This window comes from Myodes glareolus, chromosome 5 (genome assembly GCF_982192425.1).
Source record: "Myodes glareolus chromosome 5, mMyoGla1.1, whole genome shotgun sequence".
Classification (NCBI taxonomy): domain Eukaryota; kingdom Metazoa; phylum Chordata; class Mammalia; order Rodentia; family Cricetidae; genus Myodes; species Myodes glareolus.
Genome location: NC_142030.1, coordinates 19,526,182 through 19,545,153, shown reverse-complemented (window position 1 = coordinate 19,545,153; position 18,972 = coordinate 19,526,182). Strand labels below are relative to the sequence as shown.

Genomic DNA, 18,972 nt, shown 5'->3' with positions numbered 1-18,972 from the left:
AAACTCAACAGAAAAATGAGGGAATTACTAAAGGTAATCAATCAAATGGACTTAACAGATATCTATAGAACATTCCACCCAAATAAGAAAGAATATACCTTCTTCTCTGCAGCTCATGGAACCATCTCGAAAATTGACCACATACTTGGTAACAAAGCAAACTTCCACAGATACAAAAAAATATTAGTAACCACCTGTGTCTTGTTGGATCACCACGGAATAAAGTCAGAATTCAATAACAATTCGAACACCAGAAAGCCTACAAACGCGTGGAAGTTGAACAGTCAACTACTGAATCGTCCCTGGGTCAAGGAAGAAATAAAGAAAGAAATTAAAGTCTTCCTTGAATTTAATGAAAATAAAGACACAACATACTCAAACCTATGGGACACAATGAAAGCAGTGCTAAGAGGAAAGTTCATAGCACTAAGTGCCCAATTAAAGAAAACGGAGAAAGCACATATTGGAGACTTAACAGCACACCTGAAAGCTCTGGAAAAAAAAGAAGCAGACTTTCCCAGGAGGAGTAGAAGACTGGAAATAATCAAACTGAGGGCTGAAACTAACAAAATAGAAACACAGAAAACAATCCAAAAAAAAATCAACGAAACAAAAAGTTGGTTCTTGGAGAAAATCAACAAGATTGACAAACCCCTAGCCAAACTAATCAAACGGCAGAGAGAGAACACTCAAATTAATAAGATCAGAAATGAAAAGGGGGACATAACCACAGACACAGAGGAAATTCAGAGAATCATTAGATCTTACTACGAAAGTTTATATGCCACAAAGTTGGAAAATGTACAAGAAATGGATTGATTTTAAGATAAATACCATTTACCAAAGTTAAATCAAGACCAGGTGAACACTCTAAATAGACCTGTTAGTCGCGAAGAATTAGAAGCTGTTATCAAAAACCTCCCGACCAAAAAAAGCCCAGGGCCAGATGGTTTCAATGCAGAATTCTACCAGAACTTCCAAGAAGAGCTGATATCTATACTCCTTAAGGAATTTCACAATATAGAAACAGAAGAGTCATTGTCAAACTCTTTTTATGAAGCTACAATTACCCTGATACCAAAACCACATAAAGACACAACCAAGAAAGAGAATTACAGGCCAATCTCACTCATGAACATTGACGCAAAAATTCCCAACAAAATCCTGGCAAACCGAATCCAAGAACACATTAGAAAAATTATCCATTATGATCAAGTAGGCTTCATTTCAGAGATGCAGGGCTGGTTCAACATACACAAATCTATCAATGTAATCCATCATATAAATAAACTGAAAGAAAAAACCATATGATCATCTCGTTAGATGCTGAAAAAGCATTTGACAAAATCCAACATCCCTTTATGATAAAGGTGTTGAAGAGATTGGGGATACAAGGATCATACCTAAATATAATAAAAGCAATATACAGCAAGCCGACAGCTAACATCAAACTGAACGGAGAGAAACTCAAAGTCATTCCATTGAAATCAGGAACACGACAAGGCTGTTCACTCTCTCCGTACCTCTTCAATATAGTGCTAGAAGTTCTAGCAATAGCAATACGACATCATAAGGGGATCAAGGGGATTCAAATTGGAAAGGAAGAAGTTAAACTCTCGTTATTTGCAGACGATATGATAGTATACATGAGCGACCCCAAAAACTCTACCAAAGAACTCCTACAGCTGATAAACACCTTTAGTAATGTGGCAGGATACAAGATCAACTCCAAAAAATCAGTTGCCCTCCTATACACAAAGGATAAAGAAGCAGGGAGGGAAATCAGAGAAACTTCACCTTTCACGATAGCCACAAATAGCATAAAATATCTTGGGATAACTCTGACCAAGAAAGTGAAAGACCTATTTGACAAGAACTTTAAGTCTTTGAAGAAAGAAATTGAGGAGGATACCAGAAAATGGAAAGATCTCCCTTGCTCTTGGATTGGGAGGATCAACATAGTAAAAATGGCAATTCTACCAAGAGCAATCTATAGATTCAATGCAATCCCCATCAAAATCCCATCAAACTTCTTCACAGACCTTGAGAGAACAATAATCAAGTTTATATGGAAAAACAAAAAACCCAGGATAGCCAAAACAATCTTATATAATAAAGGAACTTCTGGAGGTATAACCATCCCTGACTTCAAACTCTATTACAGAGCTACAGTATTGAAAACAGCTTGGTACTGGCATAAGAACAGAGAAGTTGACCTATGGAATTGAATAGAAGACCCAGATATTGACCCACAAACCTATGAACACTTGATTTTCGACAAGGGGGCTAAAGATATGCAATGGAAGAAGGAAAGCACCTTTAACAAATGGTGCTAGCATAACTAGATGTCAACCTGTAGAAGAATGAAAATAGATCCATATCTATCACCATGCACAAAAATCAAGTCCAAATGGATTAAAGACCTCAACATTAATCTGACCACTTTGAACCAGATAGAAGATAAAGTGGGAAGTAGTCTACAAGATATAGGCACAGGAGACCACTTCCTAAGTAGAACCCCAATAGTACAGACAATAAGAGAATCAATGAATAAATGGGACCTCCTGAAACTGAGAAGCTTCTGTAAAGCAAAGGACACCGTCAGTAAGACAAAAAGGCTGCCTTCTGACTGGGAGAAGATCTTCACCAACCCCTCATCAGATAAAGGCCTGATCTCCAAAATATACAAAGAACTCAAGAAACTAGACACTAAAACTCTAATTAACCCAATTAAAAAATGGGGTGCTGATCTGAACAGAGAATTATCAACAGAAGAACTTCGAATGGCCAAAAGACACTTAAGGTCAAGCTCAACATCCTTAGCGATCAGGGAAATGCAAATCAAAACAACTATGAGATACCATTTTACACCGGTCAGATTAGCTAAAGTCAAAAACACCAATGATAGCCTATGCTGGAGAGGATGTGGAGTGAGGGGAACACTCATCCATTGTTGGTGGGAATGCAAACTTGTGCAGCCACTGTGGAAATCAGTGTGGCGGTTTCTCAGGAAACTGGGAGTCAACCTCCCTCAAGACCCAGCAATTCCACTCTTGGGAATATACCCAAGAGATGCCCTATCATACTACAAAAGCATTTGTTCAACTATGTTCATAGCAGCACTATTTGTAATAGCCAGAACCTGGAAACAACCTAGGTGCCCCTCAATAGAAGAATGGTTAAAGAAGGTGTGGAACATATATACATTAGAGTTTTACTCAGCGGTAAAAAACAATGACATCTTGAATTTTGCATGCAAATGGATGGACATAGAAAACGCTTTACTGAGTGAGGGAAGCCAGACCCAAAAAGAGGAATATGGTATGTATTTACTCATAAGTGGATTCTAGCCATAATTAAAGGTCTTTGAGCCTATTATTTGTGATCCTAGAGAAGCTAAATAAGAAGGTGAACCTGAAGAAAATCATGTAGTTATCCTCCTGGAGATTGGAAATAGACAAGAGTGCCAGGTAACCTCGGGTGCATGGGGGGGGAGGGTTGTTGGAAGGGGGGAGGGTTAGAGAGAAGGGAGAAGGGGAGAAATGGGGAAAGCTCGGGGGACTGGGATAGGGGGAGGGAGGAAGGATGGATATGGGATCAGGGAAGACTATATCTCAACTAAGGGAGTCATTTTAGGGTTTACAAGAGACTTGATTATAAATGGGACCCTAGGTCCAAGGAGAGATCCCCAGATTGTTCTCTGGACAGAGGAGAGGGTGCCTGAACCGGCCTTGGCCCATAACCATACTGATGAATATTTTGCTTATCACCATAGAACCTTCATCTGGCGATGGATGGAGTTAGAGACAGAGACCCACATTGGAATACTGGACTTAACTCCCTAGGTTCAAACGAGAAGCAGAAGGAAAGAGAACGTGAGCAAAGAAGGCAAGACCAGAGGGAACCTTCATCCGACAATGGATGGCGATACAGACGGAGACCCACATTGGAGCACCGGACTGAGCCCCCCAAGGTCCAAATGAAGAGCAGAAGGAGGAAGAACAAGAAAAAGGAAATCAGGACCACGAGGGGTGCGATCACCCACTGATACAAGGGGACTGATCTAATGTGAGTTCACCAAGGCCAGTTGGACTGGGACTGAACGAGCACGTGATCCAGCCAGATTCTCTGAATGTTGCCGGATTCTCTGGATGTGGCTGGCCCGGAGCCTTTCTGAAAAGCCATTGACAATGACACTGGGACTTGTTTCCTCTGCATATACTGGATTTTTGGGATCCAGTCTGTCTGGATACTCACCTTCCTGGACCTGGAGGGAGGGGTGAGGAACTTGAACTTCCCACAAGGCAAGAAACCCTGACTGCTCTTAGGGATGGAGAGGGAGGAGGAGAGGGAGTGGGGGAAGTGGGAGGGTGTTAGGAGGAGGGGCGGAAATGGAAACTTTTATAATTTAATAAACTTTGAAAAAAAATAAATAAAAGAACCATTATGAAGTAAAGCTCTGCTTACGGAACTATTTTAAAGATGTCAGTTGTTTCATATGCTAAGTGGCTTGCTAATGATTTCAACACAGTTAAAGGCAGCCGTAACACACAATCTTAAATATCTGTTGCATCACTTATTCTAATTAGTTACTTTGAAGCACCAAACTTTATATATTCTGAATGATGACAACTCACTGGCTTCAGACAGAAACTGAATGAAAGCCATTAGCTTGTTCCCTGTGCTGCCTGCTGCAGTGGAGGACCACCTGTGAGGCCACCTACTGCAGTGGAGGACCACCTGGGAGGCCACCTACTGCAGTGGAGGACCACCTAGGAGGCCGCCTGCTGAAGTGGAGGACCACCTGTGAGGCCGCCTGCTGCAGTGGAGGACCACCTGGGAGGCCACCTACTGCAGTGGAGGACCACCTGGGAGGCCGCCTGCTGAAGTGGAGGACCACCTGTGAGGCCGCCTGCTGCAGTGGAGGACCACTTGGGAGGCCGCCTGCTAAAGTGGAGGACCACCTGTGAGGCTCTCTGCTGAAGTGGATGACCACCTGTGAGGCTAACTGCTACAGTGGAGGACCACCTGTGAGGCCACCTACTGCAGTGGAGGACCACCTGTGAGGCCACCTGCCACAGTGGAGGAACACCTGTGAGGCCGCCTGCTACAGTGGAGGAACACCTGTGAGGCTGCTATGATGTCTTCAGACACATTTATTGCTGTCGCTCAGCAGGCACATCCAACAGAAGTTATTGCCACAGCCAGCATAAGGATCCAGGGCTTAGTAATGTGAGTTTACGAAGAGCTACCTTATGGTACACATGTCCAGTGAGTAGCAACTGGCAAATGTGAAGCACTGTCCAGATCTGCCCCAATTTCTGTCAAATTTCTCTTTGAATTTTATAATTTATTTTGTGAGTACACAGTCTGTGCACACAGGTATGCCACAGTGTTTGTATGGAAATCAGGGGACAATTCTGTGGAGTTAAGAGCACTCCTATCTTTACATGGGTTCTAGAAATCAAACCGATCTGGGACTTGTGTAGCAGGAATCTTTACCCACTAAGTCATCTCACTGGTCGTGTGAGATTTTCAAATTCTCAATTTAAGTGATAGCTTTTAAACTGTGGGCTTCCTAAAATAATGACTATTTAACTTTACTCTAAAATGACACAGAAGATCAGCATGTGTTTGAGAGCTCCATTAACCTGGCTAACTGGCTCCTTTTCCAGGTCTATGAACATCACCGGTCATCTGTCTAGAAAACTATGAAAACAGAGGAAAGGGTAACCCCATCGCAGATCCACCACCACTCCACCTCCTTGTCAGAATCTGCTTCCTGCTCCCCTGCAATGGTATGTGTTTATGAAGGCCCTCAGGAACTCTGGGCTCCACCTTCACGGGATGAAAACATTCTTTGGAAACTTTCTAAATGCTGCAGCGCACTAAGTTTGTGCACCTTACTGCTGGAAACAGAGTTAACAGCTCTTCCACATCATTTACAGTCTTGCTATTATGAGAAACCTAGAAACAAAACACATGGCAGGGAGTGCGCAGGCTTTATCACATATCTTACAAAAGGAACTCGAGCATCAGTGGATTATACTACCCAAGGTGCGGTGTATAGGAAAACACACATTTTCTATCAATTTCCTTTTTCTCATCAAAATTAACATTCTAAGATGTTTAAAGAATGTTCCTCTGCCAAAGTTTAGGCTCATTCTATGCCACTCTTTAAGAAGTAATTTCTATTACTAATAATGTACCAAGGTAGCTACATTGCATGCATAGCTGCTGTGATGGAAGTCTTCCTTTCCTTCATAAACACTGTAAGGCAACACTGTAAACTCAGTGTTTCAACTCTTGTCTGAACACTTCAAGGCAGGGCTTAAGAAGATTACATTCTTGACAGGTACAACCAAATAATTAGTTTAAAAAGGAATCATTTATTCATAAGATAAAAACCTAAAGTTCAAATCATCTTTATAATTTTTCCTATTTATGTATTGATATTTTATGTGCACTGGTGTTCTGCCTGCATGTATGTCTTTGTGAGGGTATTTGATCCCCTAAAACTGGAATTACAGATGGTTGTGAGCTGTCATGTGGGTGCTGGGAATTGAACTTGGGTCCTCTGGAAGAGCAGTCAGTGCTCTTAACCACTGAGCCATCTCCTCAGTACCTCAATTTTTTCCTTAAAACTATATAAGTCAACAAAGAGACTAAGTAAAATATAAAAATACCCAGAGATGTTATCGCAAAATGTTTTCAGTGCTGTATTAAATCTTCACTGAATAATGCTGCCACCCTAGCCTGAAATTCATTAATCCAAGATTTCAGAGACCCTGGGACTTTGATGACATTGTGTAAACACACAGCGCCTCCTACCTCATCTGCTGCCTTCATTATTGCACTAGCAATCTTTGGATCAAGACCGTAATCCTGGTTTACTTCAGCAGCAGCTCGCTTCAGGATGCCAAAAGCTTTAATGACTGGAATCTAAAAGTAATCATAAAAATACCTTAAATTTTCAATTTCAGATAAGCATGAAAATTTGTTATTTTATGCAGATGCAAAAATAGTATCAACACTGTGACCCTCAAAAGTTTAGAAAACAGAGGAAATTACCTATGTGTAACGAACCAGCAGAACAAAATCTAGAGGCTTGTGTACAGACACAGACACACACACACACACACACACACACACACACACCTATAATCAAAACACACACACACACTCAGAAATGTTCATATAAAGATAATGCCAATAATAACGTGCTTCATGGATGTATACTGTAAGGTACGTGTTTATTTTACAGAGTATGTATTAAAATCACTAGCATTTAATCATTGCCTCCAACAGATGCTGCGTCATCATTCTAAACAACCACAAAAGGACTGGGCATGGCTGGTGAGTGCCTGGAATCTTAGCACAGGAAAGGCCAGGAGGGAAAATCATGGGTTTTAGGCCAGCCTGGGCTACACAGTAAGGAAAAGCAAGAGAATGTAAGAACTGAAATAAAAACGCTTACCAACTAAAATACTGACATGCCCCCACCCATCAAAAATAAATAAATAAATAAATAAATAAATAAATAAATAAATAAATAAATAAATAAATAAAACTTTAAACTGTCCATCTTGGTTGTCAACTTGAGGACATCTGGAATCACTTCAAGCCTAAGTAGCGGGCATACTGTGGAGGATTTTCTTGGTGGACCACCTGAGGTCAGAAGACCTACCCTGAATCTGCACCACACCTCCTAGGGGCAGACCATGGAAAGCGACATGGAGGAAGGCATTCTTTTCACCTGTCTGCTCTGGCTCTCTTGTTTTCTGGCAAGCTCATCTGCCCTGATGCTGAGATGTCCCTTCCCTGGTTACCAGCACCGACTTCTCCAGCTGTCCAGCACAGACTGAAGTCTAGCGGCTCTCCAGGAACGCCCTGGGCCCCAGCAGCAGACTAAGACGTCCAGAGCTCTGAACAGAAAAACTATCAGATCCTTGGCCTTTCCATCGGTGCTAGCTACCTGGGATTACCTGGATCATAGCCTATAAGCCAGTGTAATAAATCTCACACACATACACACACCCTTTCTGTTCCTTCAGAGAACCCTAATACAGCCCATCAGTAAATCATTTAATGATAGAGGCTAAAAATGCAAAGCATTCAACACCTTGGCTGAAAGTAACAGCATTCTACAACTTTCATAGGCTCCTGGATATTAATAAATGAAAACTTACTACTACTTAGAAAGTAGTTTTCTCATAATTTTACACTTTAATTTTATAAAATATTACAAAATATTGACTTGTGTGACTACAGCCTAGTTCTAAGTCAACATCTCCACAAAGCTTCTTACCGGCATCCGTTCTGTCACACCTCCAATCTTAAAGTTCATCGTAGATCTCACAGTCTGGGCACCGTAATACTTATCAGTTGGGACCTTCAGTTCACCGAAGGTGTCATATTCTATACGGAAGGAATTTTGGCTTGCCTAAAGACAAGGATAAGGCATTAGTTTAGTTTGAAAGAAAAAAATCCAGGATCAAAGCAAACAAAATCTGATCAGTTGTGAGAAGAAAAAAATTTTAATAAATATCACAAAACATAAAATTCCATCTTGCTACTCTTTTTCTCACTATTCAGTTTTCCTTAAAAATATCTTGACACCCACATTTATAAATTCAGGTATTAAGGAAAATTTATATAACTAACATATTGTTAGCACACAAAGTCTTCAAAATACAAAAAAAAAAAAGTATGCTAGCCAAGATTTGACCAATTCAGACCTCATTTAAAGTTTATTTTACTGGAAACTTGAAAAGTATAAGAACACTTTGTTGGAGACTTTTTAAATTTACTTAAGTAAAGGTAAAATTCGGTGTAACAGTCACTATGTCTGAGACAGTGGTGACCAGGAATGGAATGGCTCAGTCCAACAGGCAGACAACCACTTCTTAACATCTGTGTCATCGCCTTCTACAAGCCAGCCTTTCAGAATCTGAGGAAAGCTACGGAACCCCTGTAGGCACAGGAGCGTGACCGCAGGCCTGCACATCTCCTATGACTGAGGAGCCCGCACTGTGATGGTCAACAGTCATACAGAGGAAGAACAGGGACCCAAGGCTGCTGCTGCTGGAGAAGCTAGGATTCTATCAAATGCATCAACTTAAACTAATAAGAAAATCTGCAACTGCTCAATAAATAATTTATACTGAAATTTTAATACAAAACTTATACAATATTGAACAGTAAGTGATAAATGTTTAATATCTGAATAATCTTAGCAAAATATTACTGAAATATTAAGAGATCTCTACCTTTATTGGGGGGAGGCTTTTTAGTTAAAATATAATTAAATTATCCCCCCCACAAGAAATATTTTATAACCCTATAAAATCTACAAACAGTAAAAACCTTACATTTACACAATGCACTCATTGCAGAGACTGAGAACTTTAAGTCTCATGCATATGTAGGGCTGAGGGCATGGGTAAGAGAAAGGACATGAACCCAGATGCCCACATCCACATAAAAGCCTGGAGAGGCAGACGTGCCTGTCAGATCAGCCCGGGACAACAGATCACGGAGACCCTTGAAGCCCACTGGACCGCCGATGTAACACAAATACAGGGTCAGTGAGAAACCCTTTTGAATCTTTGGTTGTGAACTTAGCCTTTAATGGCTGAACCATCTCTTCAGCCCAAGACCCTTGCTTAAGAGACATGGTGGAGTGCAATGGAGGGTGCCTGATCTGCGCACAAGAAAGTGTGTATGACTGCATGCATGCATACACACACACACATGCTCCTTGCATTATTATAACTAAAGATAATCAGATGGTTTCAATTTTTTAATTCATAAGTAACTGCTTTAGCACACAGTCAACTGATAAGGAAAAGCTAATTCGTGGTTTTCTCCTAAGACAAGAAAGAGTCACAAAAACAGAGTGGAGGCAAAGATGAGCCAGCCACCAGGGAAGCAAAAATGCTACAGAACAGGTAAAGCTATAAGCTATGTGGCAAAATATAGATTAACAGAAATAAGTTAATTTAAGTTGTAAAAGGTAGTTAATAATAATTCTGAGCCATAGGCTAAATATTTTGTAATTAATATTACGTTTTTGTGTGATTATTTGGGTAGTCAGAGCAAAAGAAAAGCTCCGCCCCTGTTTACAGACAAGATTCCTTTTAGCCATGTTCTTTAGCCTTAAATCTTAAAAAAGAAAATTAATTCAAATTGAGCTTAATTCCTTAGAGGGGAAACTTAATAGCTGAGCACTTGCCTAGCATGCAGGAAACCACAGGTTCAAGCAACAGCACCACAAATTAAAGTGATAAAAAGTGAACTGTCTCAGCAGACACTTCAGAGCATCCTGTCTTGGCCTTTAAGAACATACCCAATGTATATATAACAAAAACAAACACTGCAGCATCTCAGCATGTAACAAACGCTTCCAAAAGCTACTTCCTACCTTTATCCTCAGGTGTGACAGTTAGGATCTACAATCTCCAGCAGGACAAGCCTTTGGGCCTGCCTGGGAGGATCATCTAGACTGGGGCAACTGAAATGGGATGGATCTATCTTAGCAGTGTGCAGCACCACTGTGTGGGTGGCACCATGCTATGCACTGGAGTGGACATTCAATACCCAATGCTCAGCCCTGAAATCAAACACACATAAGCCACACTACACTGTGCTGCTTGTATTTGTGTGTTTAGGCATTTACATATTACGGTGGTTGGAATAAGATGCCCCCCATAGTCTCATTCTTGGGCATTTGAATGTTTGGTCCCCAGATGCTGGCCCTGTGTGGGGAGGTTCAGGAGGTTTGGCCTTGATGAAGGAAGTGTGTCATTGGGGAACTTAAAGGCTAATGCCATTTTGAGTTTGCTCTTTCTGCTTCCAAATTATACCCTTTCTTCTGTAAGCTGCTTTAGTCATGGTGTTTTATCACAACAGAAAAGTAACTAAGGCACAGACAGACAGATAGGCGTGTACGCGCACACACACACACGCACGCACACACACACACACACACATACACACACACACACACACACTAACCACTACAGAAAAAAAGGCCATGACTTTTGTTCCATGATAGAACAAGGGGGCTGGTACATTGGAGAGATTGGGAGGGAGGCAAGGGAAGGGGAAAATTATGCAGTTACATTTTAATTTAAAAAATAGAATATATTTTTTAAAAAGATAAAGCTAGCTGAGTGCCAGCATCCCCCCCCCCTTTCTCTCTCTCTCTTTCTCCCCCTCGCTCTCTGCTTGCTGACTGCATACCCAGGGTGACCAGTCACCTCAGGCGCCTGCTGCCATGCCTGCCCTATCATGCTATACTGCACCCTGAAATGTACACAGCAAGGACTCCGACCCTGAGTCATCTTTGCACCCCCTGCTTATTTAATCTTTGCCAACAGCCTCTAACTTCTTAGCACATATGAACTGTCTTCTTTACAAGGACTCAACAGAAAGAAGGTGGCCAGCAATGCGTCATTCCCTCCACCTCCACGTGACGCACTTCAAGTGAACTTTGGGATGCTCTTTTCACTAACACCTAATTCAGAGCTTCCAGGGTTATATGAATTTCTCAACACTAGAAAACAACTTTTATCAAAATCAACAGATTTGTTGGAAATAACAAGAGGTTAAAGGGCAAGAACTGTCCTTGAACTATGGGAAAAGAAAACTCTCTTGATTTTATTTTCTGGCATTACAACCCTAAGAGCACGGGAGAGCCACATTTTTGTATCTGCCATGGTATTTCCACTTTCCTGTTCCCCTAACCAAACATAAGAAAGAAAAGAAAGGAAGAGAGGGAGGGAGGGAGGGAGGGAGGAAGGGAGGGAGGGAGGAAGGAAGGAAGGAAAGAAGGAAGGAAGGAAAGAAGGAAGGAAGGCCCTTCTTAAAGAGATGTTTAAATGCATGAAAGCCACCAGAGCAAGCCAGGTGGTGGTGGTGCACACCTTTAATCCCAGCATTTGGGAAGCAGAGGCTGGAGATCTGTGTGTTTGAGGTCTGCCTGGTTTATAAGAGCGAGTTCCAGGACAGGCTCCAAAGCTACAGAGAAACCCTGTCTTGAAAACAAACAAACAAAAACAAAAACAAAACAAGACAAAAAAAACCCACCAGAATAAAATTCCAGGAACTCTAGGCAGCCTGGGCTTTGTAGTTTCTGTTCATGATTTATGTTACTGTGTGTACATACGTGAATGTGCAAGCACGTATATGTAAGTGTGTGTGTGTGTGTGTGTGTGTGTGTGTGTGTGTGTGTGTGCGCGCACGCGCGCATATGTCAAGACCATAAGTGTGTGTTGCATATCCGCTGGAGCTATTGTTCGTGCGGGTGTGAGCCACCTGACACAGGTACTGAGAGTCAAACTCCTGTCTTCTGTTCTTCACTGGAGCCCTCTCACCAAGCCCCAGACTTTGTTGCTTTCCGAACAGTGCTGTCATTCACGTTTCTTGAAGTCCAAATAAAAATCTTGGCCCTTTCAAGTACACTAAAGGAGGTGTATTTAATGAGCACAATACCACATAGTGTTTTCCCAAGTTCAATCTTGCTGGGCCTCTGTAATTATCTCAATTTTCCATATGGAAACCAGGCACAAAGACAACCTGCCGGAAAGCCGCAGTAGGATTTGAAATCACCTCACACTGCAGAGAGCACCCTAAACCCCAGAGTGTCTTTCTCATTTCTCAGGCTCTTTCTAACAATAAACTTTCACATTTAACACGTTCTAAAGGACTGTAAATGCAAAGGGACTTAATGAAGCATGTCACACTTTGAACTTGGCCCTTAACTTGCTACTTGCTTCGCTCTCTTTCTGATAAAATGCTGATTCTGCTACAGTTTAGCCCTACCCAATCTCATCAGGTCTGCTTCAGAGGTTTTATGTTCATATGTCCGTATTTATGGATTTCAGAGTTTTACAAAAGTTTCAAAGAGAAAGCACGTGCAATCTCACAAGCTAAATAGTCAAATTCGTAAGAAGAAAAGCCTTTCCGTTCAGAAGACACACCGACTTCATCCACCTCGAGGGTCTGAAAGGGAGAGGACCTGGCAAGAATCCAGAGATGTGGGGGTCCCTAGCCTAGGGGAGCACTCTGCCTGTGTCCAGTCAGCCAGGGTCTGCTACCAGGGCAAAGAGGGGGCTGCCCCTTTCCCTGTGCCCTCCTCCGGCCCCGCATTTCCTGCCTCCTGCATCCTAATCCGTCCCCAGCAACCCGGCATCCTCCTCCATGCACGCACTGTCCCAGATGGGCCCAGGGCCTCGGGCCTCTGCAAACTCAGGCTTGGGGCAGGTCTGCCCGGACGCCCATCCAACCCAAGAGCAGCGCGTCCCTCCGCGGTGTCCGCAGCCCCAGCGCACCGGGCTGGAGGCGGCGCCCGGGGCGGAGGGTTAAGTGAGCGTGCGGGCACTGAGCCCAAGCCCGGCCCACGGTGACACCGGGGCCACGCTGACCTGAAGGTCACCCTGGAGAGGCCCAGCCCGAGATGCTCGCTCACCATTCGGGCGACGTTCGGGGCACACCGTAGGAGGGTGCCTGCTTCCCCGGAGATGGCAGCACCGGCGGACGGGGCCCGCAGCAGGCGACGCGAGCGTGCGAGGAGTCGGAGTGCGCGGTACATGGTGCTCCGGTACGTGGGTGGCAAGCTGAGCCTGAGCCACGCCCCCTGGCGTACGTCAGCGCCCCAGACACTCTCACATCCAATCAAACGCCGAGGCTAAGTTTCTGGGGCGGGACTAGAAATGGCTGGCCAATAACAGCAGAGGAGGCGGGTTGACTTCCCTGGACTGGTTGAAGTCCTCAGGTTTCTGGGAAACTAGTGAGGAAGGAATGATGGGAAAAGAGACTCGGCGGGAGGGCCTGTCTTTAGCGACGCTTTAAGTGTGGCTGCTCGGAAGCGGCTTTACTAGCTGGGGACGCCGGTGGCACTGGGTTCGAGAAGTAGCTTAGAAAGAATGTGATACCAAGTTATTATTTATCGTGCAATCACCCATGATGTGAATCCGTTTCTTTCAAATCCCGCCTCCCTAGAACTTTTAGAAAATGCCGCGAACTTTAGACAAGGGAGTAGTTATTCATTGTCCACCGCTTAAGGTTGCTTTTTATTGTCATTTCGGAGTCTGTCGATTTTCCTCTGTCTTTTGTGGGGTTTTTTTTTGTTTTGTTTTGTTTTTTGTTTTTTCCCCGAGACAGGGTTTCTCTGTGTAGCGTTGGAGTTTGTCCTGGAACTAGCTCTTGTTTCAGGCTGGTCTCGAACTCACAGAGATCCATCCACCTACCTCTGCCTCCAGACTACTGGGATTAAAGGCATGTGCCACCACCGCCTGGCAATTTTCCTCTGTCTTTTCACATGTGCTCTAATAAAGTTTTTTAATGTGTCCACAGTCTTTGGGATTTTCTTTTTGGTTCTTGGTTAATAATGTATACACTTTCAGGCTAAGCATATTGATTTAATGATGACGAGTGATAGAAAATTGCATCTGAGTCATCATTTTTAACTATTTTAATCTCTTCTTTTAGTTTTCTATTGCAGAATCAGAGGATAGTTTAAGAAGAAAGTTGTTCGGGGTATGATGGCTCTAATTTATAATTCAAGCATTCTAGAAGCCACTGTAGGAAGGTGTTGAATTCAAGGACAGACCAGGCTTCATAGTAAGCCTGCCATGAACCTGCCTGGTAGCACTGAACTGCAATCCCAACACTTCAGAAATAGGGGTAGGAAATACAGTAGTTCAGGGCCTCCCTTGGCTACCCAGTGAGTTTGAGGCCAGTCTGGGATACAGGACACCCTGTCTCAAAATAAGACAAATGAAATAAAATAAATAAGAATGAGAAGAACAATTGAGGGAAACCCAAAATGCTTAAATCAGTGACAATTTTTCAGCCATCAGTGTCTCTTGCCTTTCTTAAGTAATGGTGGAGAAATTTCTCAACTATTTGGTGAAAAAGGTAAAACCAAGTTTGCTTTAAAAGTTAGGTTAGAAAAACCACAGCATTAAAATAAAGTACAGTCGGTCGGGAAGTAGTGGTGCCCATCTTTAATCCCAGCACTCGGAAGCAGAAGCAGGCAGATCTCTGTGAGTTTCAGGCCAGTCTGGTCTACAAGAGCTAGTTCCAGGACAGCTAGGGCTGTTACACAGAGAAACTCTGTCTCGGAAAAAAAAAAAGAAAGAAAGAAAGGAAGGAAGGAAGGAAGGAAGGAAGGAAGGAAGGAAGGAAGGAAGGAAGGAAGGAAGGAAGAAAAAAAGAAAGGAAAAATGATAAAGTATAGTCATATAAAGTAGCAGACCTCATAACCCAAATGTTTACACTTTCGCCATTAAAGGGCAGCCACAGTTAATTGTGAAGACAGTGGGGGCATGAACTCCAGAGTTCCAGTTAAATGAAAAAAATGGAATAAAAGGAGAAGGACATGACTACTTCTAATGGAAGTCCAGATCCTAGGAAGGAGATGTTTAGGAAAGGGCAGAGTGAGAGGTTTGGGAAGTAGCCATCGGTACTGAGGGATGCTGGGAGAGCTGGCCAGCATCCACCTTGATATGTTAATAGGCCCCTCAACCATTTGTCCCTGCTGCTGAGACCTAACTTCAGTTTTCTTCTGCATTAGTTATTTCGTATGTCTCCTTGAATCCCTTTCTCCCTGCCCTGCTCTCCTGCCACAAAATAACACAAACATGTGTCACTTCTTGTCATCTCTGAGGACACGGTTAACATTGTGTTTGTTACATACCCTTAAGGAAACAGAAGTTACATTTCTAAACTTGAGTGGAGTTTTCCTCTCCCCTTCCCAAAGGCTCACATTTTCCTTCGTGTTTGCCCTTCCAGTTCATCAGTGTGTGAGGCTTCAGTCACTAATACACAAGCAATGGTTTCACAGTTTCGTGTCATACTTGGCATGATGGTGCACCCCTTCGTCCCCACACTAGGGAAGCACAGGCTTGGGGATTTCTGTATATTAAATGCTAGTGTGGTCTACACTGTCAGCTCCAGGACAACCAGAGTTACATAATGAGACTTTGTATCAAAAAAAAAAAAAAAAGGAAATAAAGACATTTTAAAGCCTATGTCTGAACCGGAGTACTGTATTAGGAATATAGTTGTGATCTTTTTAACTTAACAGTATTCTTTTTAATGAATTAAAAATTTTATTTACATTTTTTTGTGATTTTTGGTTTGGGTTTTGGTGCCACAAGGCACACATAGAGAACAATTTGTGGGAACTGCTTCTCTCTTTCCTCTATGTGGATGAAGAGAACGAACTCAGGTCTTCAGGCCTAGCAGCAAATGTCTTTACCTTCTGAGTTGCCTCCAGGACCCAGTGATGTCTATTTGTATTACTGTTGGTTATTTCAAGTTCTTTTCAATATTGGTACCTGTACAAGTTTAATCTGATTAGAGTTACCCTTTTATTTCTGTTTGTTTGTTTCATTTCTTTTCCAAGCCTAGTTCCAGTTCCTACAGCCCAGTTTAACTTTCTGAAATCCCTCCCTCATGGTGAGCTTTGAATGAATGGGTTACTTAATATATTTTTAACAATCACCTATGACATATAAAATATTCCAGAAATGTTTCTTTATTCTTTTTATGGTTTTTCTTTTATTGAAATACCATGTAGCCCAGGCTGGCCCTGAATTTGCAGTCTTGTTGCCTCAATATTTCCAGAGCTGGGATTACAGATGTATGTCATTTAAAATGTACTAATTAATTAATTAAACACTGAAAGAAATTTTATGAGATAGTACCCACTATGGTCCTTTTTGCAAAGAGAACATTGATATCCAAAAAATTCCCAACTATTAACTTTTAATTTCTATTTATTAATAAAAACAATTTTGTACTTGTAACAGCAATAGAAAGTTCCATTTTAGTTAAATAAAATGTATAAGAACATAAATAAATAGAAAAAATGATGAAACATGTAGAGAAGGTGGAATACAAGTGGCTGAAATGTGGGAAACTGTGGCTTAGCTGATTGCTGTCAATAATGAAAATGGATTTAAAGTCTTTTCAGTAATAGTAGGCACTATACATCTTTAATTTAGGGTGAAACCTTATCGCTAGGTAAAATAATCATTTTGCATTGCTCAGGATTCTATTTTTTTAAAAAACTCTGGACTTGTCTGATGATGGTGACCTGTTTTGTTCTCATTGACACTCCGTGATTTGTTTGTGTTTCTGATTTATTGCACTCTGTTCTTTATGGCCTTTGTCCTAATTTAAGAGGCAAGTGCTGACCTAGTGGTTTTCTCTTCTGCTCTAAATCTGAACTCCTAGCTGACAGAATTGATAGCACGATTCAAATCTGTTCAGATTGTTTCGGGTCTCACACAATAGTTCGGGAGTGAAACACAGGCACAAGGCTCCAGGGTTCCACTCTAGCAGTGAGGAAAGGGACTGAGCAGGGGAGGGGCCTCTCCCTCTTTTAAATAAAGACTTAGAGGTATAAATAGACCACCTAGCTTGGGTGGTTAGTAGGAAGTTTTTGTTTTGTTTTTTGGAAACCTGTAAGATACAAACATAAAGAGCTGTATATATAAGAGAATTCTAGATGAAGTTATAAGATAGAAATATAAAATTCTCCCAAGAATTAGAGCAAACACCAAAAAATAAGAAAAGCAGTATGGATGTGTTTATAAGATTGGCAGTCTGGTACAGTAAACATTAAATGACATACAGGAATAAAGTTTGATAAAACTTTTAAACCAATAAATTCCCAAAAGGGCCATTGGGACTGAAGAGATGGCCCAGTGATTAAGAGCCCATGCTGCGCTGGCAGAGGACCAAGTTTGGTTCCCAGCATCTGTGCGGTGTTCACAACCACCTGTGATTCTAGCTCCGAGGGAGCCTTTGCTCTCTTCAGGACTCTGAACATACGTGTACTGTCATGTGCATACCTCCTCACAAATACATGTCATTTTAAAATACAGATGCATCTTTTTTAAGAGAAGAGAACTCCATTGATCAAGCAAATATGAACAAGCCAGAGCAAATACTTTAACAAGAAATGTTGGAACTCTAGGGGCAAAGACAAGAATCCAGGAACTTTTAGGGAAGAACACAGTAAGCTCCGTAACAAGAATCTGAAATACCTCAAGATTTCAGAACATGGCAACACCGGGAGATTAACAATATGGCCATGAAAAGTGACAAGCCAGAGCTACGTGACCAAATGCAGATGGATCTCAAGAAACATTACACTGAGAAACAGAACCAAGCTATGCAACAAAACAGGGCTGAGGATATGGGCAGTGGAAGCCAGAGTGCTTAGCGTGTGTGAGGCCCTAGGTTCAACTCCCGTGATGAAACTTGCATGCATGTGCATGGGCGCTCACGTGTACACACACACACACACACACACACACACACACACAATTATGTGTTCACTTGTAGTAAAGTTTAAAAAGAGATACAGAATTAGACTGTTTGTAAGATGCATGTATGATGGTACAGATGCTGCAACCAGAAGCAAGCAGAAGATGGCGTTGGCACAAGGCTCACTCTGTGAGGAGCGAGGGACCTGGGCCAGCAGACTTCAAGAAACTTGGCAGTGTTTTCCTTCTAGAATTCCGTGATTGGCACATGCTGTGCCGGAAGCTGTCACACTTCCGTTTGTGCTTAAGTACTTTACATATTTGTGTCATAGACCTTAATTTTTAAAAAGCTTCTCTAAAGATCCATTTTTTTTCCTATGTTGAAACTGAAGAACTCTTGAGTTACACCTTCTTACTTGAAAGAAAGTAAATGGGGTGAAAAGATGTGTGGTTTTGCTAACATTTCTGTTGAAAGGGAAAGGAAGAAAGAGAAAGGGGGAAAGTGAGGTCAAGTGAGAAAGTAGGGAAGGAAGAAAGGAGGGGAGGAGAGGAAAAACGAAAGGGTGGGGACGGACACGACATTCAGGGGGCTTGGATAGGGTAATCCACACAGCAAAATTATTGCTAGATGTTTGTCTCTGGGCAAAAAAAAAAAAAACTCGGCTCCCGGAGAGACAGAATTCATAGA

At 42.1% G+C, this 18,972-nt stretch overlaps 1 protein-coding gene across 1 annotated transcript in view; it reads right to left on the bottom strand.

Moving 5' to 3' along the window:
• Positions 1-13,630, bottom strand: part of Fh (fumarate hydratase) — a 30,217-nt gene extending 16,587 nt beyond the window's left edge. Inside the window, exons 1-3 of the mRNA XM_048436407.3 lie at positions 13,472-13,630; positions 8,309-8,443; positions 6,832-6,942 (exon numbers count right to left, since the gene is read on the bottom strand). Of these exons, the coding sequence (XP_048292364.3) occupies positions 6,832-6,942; positions 8,309-8,443; positions 13,472-13,594 (369 nt within the window). The 5' untranslated portion in view covers positions 13,595-13,630. The remainder of the gene's footprint in view (positions 1-6,831; positions 6,943-8,308; positions 8,444-13,471) is intronic.
• Positions 13,631-18,972: the final 5,342 nt, after the last annotated feature.